This window comes from Sinocyclocheilus grahami, unplaced genomic scaffold, assembly GCF_001515645.1.
Source record: "Sinocyclocheilus grahami isolate Dianchi unplaced genomic scaffold, SAMN03320097.WGS_v1.1 scaffold450.1, whole genome shotgun sequence".
In the NCBI taxonomy this organism is placed as follows: Eukaryota; Metazoa; Chordata; class Actinopteri; order Cypriniformes; family Cyprinidae; genus Sinocyclocheilus; species Sinocyclocheilus grahami.
The window spans coordinates 257,442-265,529 of record NW_015505629.1 but is presented as its reverse complement, the minus strand read 5'-3'; the positions used below and the strand labels follow the sequence as shown (position 1 = coordinate 265,529).

The window sequence follows — 8,088 nt, the reverse complement described above, 5'->3', positions numbered from 1 at the left end:
ATATCAGATCAGATGAATGTGTACACATTTGCTTTTAACTTTTTATTGTAATATCAATTAGATTATTTTGATGGTAGCCTTTAGACAACTGTTGATAAGTAACTCTGCGACTACATGTCAACTAGCAGTCATTAGAGTATTAGTAGACTGTCTTCTAAATATCTGCTAACACTTTTTTTGATGGTTCCCCAACAGATATTCTACTCACTATAAGCAACTTTACAAGTGCATCAACTTATTATACCAACCCTAACCTTAACTAAGCCTACTAATACTCTAATGAGAGTTAGTTGACATGTAGTTGCAAAGTTGCTTATAGTCAATAGACTAAAGGGGACCATCAAAAAATGTAATCTAATAAAAAAACACACGTTGCATTTTTTCATTTGAAAGTATTACAACTGGTCTTAAACTAGCTCACAGCTAAATTAATATTAACCTCACAGGAAACACTCAAAACAACACTCAACCACTCCTAACCACTCACAAGATGTAGTAAGATACTGTCCAGATCTTAAATAAACAATGTCAAGATAATCCATTATAAATTAATGGATTTATTATGGTATTCATTGTGTGTTATACGAGTAATCTTTAAGAGTAATCATACTCTTAAAATTTATAACCACAAATGCGTAAGTATTATAAATGTTATGATTATTTATGAGATTATACAACATATTAAGCTTTTTTATAATGCTTTATGCATTAATTATTATGCCTTAAGAAAACCCTTATAATGTATTATAAATAGAGGCTTCATAGAAAGTGTTACCAGATTGACAAACAACTGAGGAAAGAAGAGAGAACATTCAGTTGGTGGGTTTTGCTCTTATATACTTAAATCTGGAGTTTGGAGTTAGATGTCAGTAACATGATTATTCTGTTTGGTTCTCTCTCTCTACAACCCCAACAGTGCATAAGTGTTAAATCAGAAATATATATTACAGAGTTAAACATGTTAAAGCAAATGTTTCTTATTTAATCCTCCCTCCCTCCCTCTCTTTTATCTCTCTCAGGAGTTGAAGCCTACAGCCTTTCTGTCCATGCAGCAACTGATGGAAAAGGGGGTCTTTTTTATGATGTTGTATTATGTGTTATTGCAAAAATGAGTATATACAGTATATAAATATGCATTCTTGAATCATTGAGTCTTGCCTCTCTACCAGATCTAGATTAATGACGGAGCTTATTTCTAAGGTCAGCAAACACCGAGATCAAGAGAATTCTGGAAGGAGACCTGTGTTTACGATGCTGTACGCGGGTATTTCAGAAGCGCGGCTGCAGTGTCGCTCCTCCGCCGCTAGGGGTCAGTGAGTGGCGCCGCGTCTGCCACACTTCCGCTCGGGCTCCTGCGCTCTCTCTTCCGCTCTCCGGGTCATCATGGTGGGTATCCGAGCGCTCCACTGCGGATAATCTGCTGTAATCCGCCGCGCGGTGCGTCAGCGCGGGCAGCGGTGCGGCGCCCGCGTATGTGAGTATGACGCGACGGATGAGTGGCGCGGCAGATTGAAGCGCGTTATAGAGCGCGAGCCGCTCCGCTGATCCGGTCGTGTTTCTGCGGCTCTAGTAACGGTTCCCGCTGTGTTTGTCCGCAGGGCCGCGTCAGGACCAAGACGGTGAAGAAGGCCGCTCGGGTCATCATCGAGAAGTACTACACCCGGCTGGGTAACGACTTCCACACCAACAAGCGCGTGTGCGAGGAGATCGCCATCATCCCCAGCAAGAAGCTGCGCAACAAGATCGCCGGGTGAGCCGCGCTGTATGCTGGGACACGCCACCGTTCTCCTCTCTCCTGTTAGACTCTAACGAGCTGCTCGGGTGTTTCACAGCACTGAAGTCTGAGCTAGAGCTCTACACGGGTCCGCTGGGATAAAATAACCCCAGGTTCGGTGTTAGCGGTCTCGGGGGGGGGGGGGGGGTTAGATGTGCTTGTTCCAAACGGACCCGATAAGAGATTAGGCCGCAGATAACGGCTAGGGATTTAGCAAACCATCACGGTCGTTGTTCTAATCCGCTGGTCACAATTGAACGCCGAACTCAGAAATATCTTGTGTCCGTCAGGCAGGCACTAATATAAAGTACATTAAATGCATGTAAAATAGATCAAGTAATGGAGAAGCAGCCAAGGCCGTGAGCAGGACTGATGCAGGCTAAACGCGTCGGTTGGGTCGGACTCCAGGCTGATTTCATCGGGTCTGCTTGTGGGGTCAGGTACAGAGCTCCTCTGACTCTGCAGCAGCACGGCTCAGCTGCTAAACACCGCGCTTCTGCAGGACTGAAACCTTAGATCAGAGCACGCACTCTTAATTCCACGACTCCATCAATCGCTCTCAGTATTTTTCTCTTGTTTTCCAGTATGTTTTTCTAAACGTCCTTAAATCAAGATACATTTACTTAGTTTCAAGATTCACGTCTTGTTTTCTGAGAACCTGAACAAAATGAAGTGTTTATGATCAATGCAAGAACAAATATCTGTCAGCGGGGAATGAAGTTGATTTCTCTGACTCCATCGGTGGATATTCCTTCTGGTTTTGATCCGAAACTCGCTTCGTTTTGATCCGTTTCTCATGAACGGGAATGAATACACGTTTATTCTCCAGTAAATGTGTTGATGTAAGTCTGCACTGTTCAACGGCCCGAATCACTGAGGAGCAGCAGTTTGTGACCGATGTTCAGTGTCGAGGTGTTGCGTTCACACACACGAACCTGCAGAAGCCCAGTAACCACCTCTTTCTGATCAAACGCTGAAGGCCAGACTCGTGTCCGTCTGCAGGCCGCTGAGGGTGCTTGCTGGACCCTGTTCCTGACAAACCCTCAATCTTCCACACGCTTTCATTGAAACTGACCTGAAGGATTTTGTTAAGGTGAAACTGGAATAAATTAATAGAAACTGAGTGTCACGTAATCAGTTGCACATAAGGCAGATTTGATGTAAATTCAATTTGCTTCATGTTCTTGCTGAAATCCAAACATTTAAACCGTGGCTGTAAAAACTTGCCTTTCAAGACCGATTTATCCAAACATTACCTACTGGCTACGTAGAGATGATGAATGTACTGTAGTGCATATATTAGCAATGCTCATCTCCACTTATTATTGTCTAGTCGACTGACGAGTTTTTGGACACTGTCTTTTCTGACGTTATGAAATGCAGTGATGTCTCACGCCAGGATTTAGTGAGGTAGTGAGTGACCGTTGAGAGACTGTTTCACGTTTGAAGTATGAACGCTTGTTGCGGTCGCTGGATGGGAGGTGTGCTGCGAGTGATGTTTCTCTGCAGATGTGTGTTAGTGGAGCGGCAGCATCCGAAGCGCTCGTGAAGAGTGTTTCAGCTGAGCGAGTGCTGTGTGTCTGCAGGTACGTCACACACCTGATGAAGCGCATCCAGAGAGGGCCGGTCAGGGGGATCTCCATCAAGCTGCAGGAGGAGGAGCGCGAGCGCAGGGACAACTACGTGCCCGAGGTGCGTCTCTCTTAGTGCTGGGCAGTATGACCAAAAATTTATATCACGGTATTTTACAAAATTATACCGGTTTCACGGTACATGATGGTATTTTTTTTTTTCATGCATGACCGAGTGTTAAGCATATTGTCTACTGATTGAGAGGAAATACTGCAGTATATTGACTTAGAATGCCCTATTTTACGGTCATGAGTGAATATTGTCAAAAAATACCACACTAAATGGTGACTAAACGTGACCCCTTTTAATACATGTTAACCAGGAGTCACACATTTATAATCATGAGAAAACGTCTGATAAAATCAACATGCATCTACACTAAAGAGCGGCTATGCGGTTGTATTGGCTATGTTTTTTGTCTCATGCAGCGCACTGCCTGCGTCTGAGTAACAAACTAAAAAAAAACGAACTAAAAAGTGCATGTGATATTAACAGACGAACTATGCACATATTTATAATTCCAAACAATCAGTAAGCGACAGGTGCTAGGAAACCCTGTTTTGTACTCCTTTATTGACGAGTCGGCTGCGGTGCGGCCAACTGAATGTGCTGCTGCTCTGCCGCTCGCTGCACAGAACAGACGCCGAGAGAGGCGACACTTCTCCGGGAAAGTTAGACCTCGCGTTCGCGGGACTGCACCGGTGAAATCTTCTAACTGAACCATAGCTAAGATTTATCCAAAAAAGTTGCTAGGTTTGTCAGTATGAATATTCTATGGAAAAAGAGCCGCTAAACGGGTCTGACAGTTGCTAAATCTTGTGCTAAAGTGGCGCTCGTGTGTGAGTGAGACGCGGGAGCTGATGGCAGGGGGCGGTGGATATTTGTGGCGGTCAGTGTGGATATTGTGGATGAGTTCTTCCGTGTCATCACGTTCTATTAGTTCTACAGCTTCTGTTTCGGAACTTTCACACTTAGTAACACATAGAGCTGTTCCCTCAACACAGTGCAACAGTGAAAAGAGACCCCTTTCAAACAGTGTTGCGTTCCAAACGTTGTTTAAGTGACATACACCGGTATTGCGGTATTTTAAAAATTCATATCATAAGAAAAATAAACAGCGGTATTCGGTATGAACCGGTATACCGCCCAGCACTAGTCCCTCTCATGTTTGAGGCTCCTGTATCGAAAGTGACTGTGGAGCCATCTCCAGGCCATTGATACTACAGGAAGAGCAAGTGAAAGACTTTCCCGTGTTTGCTGGACTGTTCCTGACAAACCCTGGATCTTTCACACAACATGAGTTCAGATGCATGTGAAGTGTAGTTGTGTTTGGCCTCAGTGAGGCTCTTCGGTGATGTTGTTGTGTTTCTGCAGGTCTCTGCTCTGGACCAGGAGATCATCGAGGTCGACACCGACACCAAGGAAATGCTCAAGCTTCTGGTGAGAATCGTTCAGTCCTGTGTCTGATGAACCTGTGTCGAAAGTGACTGTGGAGTGACTCTGGTCTCCAGGTCATTGATAGAACAGGAAGAGGAAGTGAAAGACTTTCCCGTGTTTGCTGGATCCTGTTCCTCACAAACCCTGGATCTTTCGCACACGCTTGTCTTTGCTCTTGTTTGCAGCACGGCAGCTGAGGATCACATGAATAAATCACCTAATCTCAGGATTCTTGTGGCTGTAATTATATGCCGGCTCAGATGCCAGCTAGCAGTGAAGCGCGGAGTGTCTTGAGCTGGGGCTTCAGCTGAATGTGTAACAGACGAGGTTGAATGATTCTGTGGTGACCGTCTGTCTGCAGCCCTGCTCAAGCGTCTCTGCTGCTATACTTTAGTGTTGTTGGTATTAAACATGAGCATTGAGTGACTGTCTCTCTATCAGTCATCAGTTCTCTTGCTGATTGTGTTTTCTTGTCCGTCAGGATTTTGGCAGTCTGTCCAATCTTCAGGTGACTCAGCCTCCCGTCGGCATGAACTTCAAGACCCCCCGCGGCGTCTAGACATTTGTAATATATCTCTTAATAAAATTGTTGGGGAAAACCAACACTGATGTTGTGAAGTCTTTATTTGTCCGTGTTAACATGCACAGACTAATCGTGACCGTTTAATTTCTTATGTAGTTTCAAGCGTGTCATTTTTGATCAGGCGTAATGATTAATGCAAACAGGACCGGTATTCATGCTTCAGATGTGTTTCTCACTTGTTTATGCTGCGGTTGTTTAGTGCAGTTACTTTGCTCTAACTCACACTTGTTTAAAATACAATTTGTGATTTTTAATATGAACATTGGAGAATTGTAGCGTCCTGCTAGTGAGACTATTATAAAAAAAACCTGTATATTACACACACAAAGTTTAAGACCCCGTGTGAAGTGACTACATGGGAATGTTTGAATCTCGAAACATTAAGAATTGGTTTGTCAGCAGGATTACTGAAGCAAAGTGCAGAAACGGAAATGACAAGCAGCTAGCTTATAATATACTTTTTATTTTTATTTTTTTTACCATACGTCAACACATTCAATACAATTACAACAAATACAGCAATTTTTCCTATGCTAGGGGGAGAAATAAACTATATTATAGGAGTACATTAAAGCGTGCACAAGCTTGCAAATTCTGACTAGCTTCTGTTTCTTCGAGGGCAATATAGCCTCAATATAACACTTCACTTCATTTTTAAATGCTATAGACCAGTGATGGGCAAACTTGGCTCTTCCAGGCTATTTTCCTGCAGAGATTTGGTCCAACCCTGATCAAACTCACCTGCCTGTAGCTTTCTAGTAGTCCATGATTAGCTGGTTCAGGTGTGTTTGATTAGAGTTGGAGCTAAACTCTGAAGGAAAGTGACCTGGAAGGGCCAAGTTTGCCCACCTCTGCTATAGAACAATAAAGTGTGGGTCTGTTTAACTCAACTTCGCGCTGTCGATCGCCGGATTGGCTTTCACCGTGGATGAAGCGGAGTCCAGCCCGGGGTCGTCACACGTGGTTGCTGCAAGCCCTCCAGACGCTCCTTTGTCGAATCCACCAGCTGCGCCGTTCTCAAGCCCGCCGGCCGTTCCTCACTTTATCCCCCGGCCGCCGCTCACTCTAGGCCACCATGGCCCGTGTGTGACGCTGTGTTTCGTTGTGAAAGCGAAACTACTTTGCTTGGCCTTCCAAAAATGGACACGACTAGAAATCAGTGGTTAAGTTGTATTTACAACACTGTTTCAGAACAGTTCAACCCAAATATTCAGATGTGTGCAGCACATTTTATGGAGGACTGTTTCCTGATCCTGGGAGAGTAGACTACAATGCCGGCTGTTCTGACTCAGTACGTTTTTTATATTTAAAGAGTTTTTATATTTTAGATTTATTATATTTAAAGCGAGTTTTTTGAGCAGTATAGAGTAGCGCTTGTTGTTTGTCATTTCTCCGATCACAAATGCAGATATGGTTTTATGTTTACGCGGCACGATGCAACGCAACACGTAAAAAGACAGTATTTATAAAGTCATTATAATCAGTAATTATGTCCCCACTGGATACAACAAATGCCTAGTTTATAATAGGTTTTAATGTTTTTGTCTTGTCGCTCCGGCCGGACACGGCATCAGCAGTATGTGAGGGCCTTAACATTTCCGTCACACGCTTGAGGTATTCGGCCAATCACAACACACTGGATAAGCTGGCAAATCACAGCACACCTGCTTTTCAGACCGATGAACTTTGTAAAAATCGATGTGTTTCAGAAAGGCGGGGCATAGAGGAGAAACAATAATGTACAGTATGTGGAAAATAATGTGTTTTTTGAACCTTAAACCGCATAAACACATTTCATTACACCAAATACACAAAATAATGTTCTTTTTAGCAGCATCATATGACCCCTTTAACTATATGAAATGTTATAAATATATACATTTTCTACCCCCTTATCTTGAATTATGTGATCATTCTTAATGCATATTAATAGACTGAATCGTGCAGTGAAAGAACGCACTCTAAATATGTAGTCGCGTATGCATACACTCTGTAGGTGTTTAGTGCTTGGTTTTTGCAATATACTCGATAATGTCATAATGTCTCACGAGTTCGGTATTTGCGCTAAACCTGCGCAGATTTGGCTTCAGATCAGCCAGTGCGCATGCGCAGTCCTAAACGCAAGTCTCGTATTTCGAAGATGGATCTGACCTCCGTCCAAACCTCCGGCTTTCACGACAGTCCATCACGTCCCTCATCGCTGCTTTGAAGTCAGATTCTGACCGCGTCGCCGCCTTCCGCCATTTTCGAAAATGACGCCTCCTCTCGCGTGGCCTCATGGGATAGTAAAGTGTCCATCCTATGCATGCTACGGAATTCGGGCGGAAGTAGTAGGTCATCCGGGTACTTCTCGCCTACTGTTTTTCGAATACTATGAATTCGGACATACTACTCGCCTCGCATACTGTTTTTCGCCTGCTATATAGTATGGAAGTATGCGATTTCGGACGCAGCGTCAGAATGCTGTTTCTATAGCAACCGGGACTTCTAACAAGCTGCAACCTCCCGCTCTCTCTCGTGAAACCAACACGGTAGTGACTAAAACTGCAATTCATCGATTTGCCGCTAGAGGCTGGCTCCAAAAGGGAGTCAATCCCATAGACTCCCCATGTTAAAATGCCCAAATTTACATCAGAAAAAAATGTTTACAGCCTGGTACAAA

At 43.8% G+C, this 8,088-nt stretch overlaps 1 protein-coding gene across 1 annotated transcript; it reads left to right on the top strand.

Moving 5' to 3' along the window:
• The first annotated feature begins 1,287 nt into the window (after positions 1–1,287).
• LOC107552436 (40S ribosomal protein S17) lies at positions 1,288–5,446 on the top strand. Its single transcript, XM_016234320.1, has 5 exons — positions 1,288–1,386; positions 1,599–1,750; positions 3,361–3,466; positions 4,781–4,846; positions 5,325–5,446. The coding sequence occupies exons 1-5, from the start codon at positions 1,384–1,386 to the stop codon at positions 5,400–5,402; spliced, it is 405 nt and encodes a 134-aa protein (XP_016089806.1). The 5' UTR covers positions 1,288–1,383; the 3' UTR covers positions 5,403–5,446.
• The last annotated feature ends 2,642 nt before the right edge of the window (positions 5,447–8,088 follow it).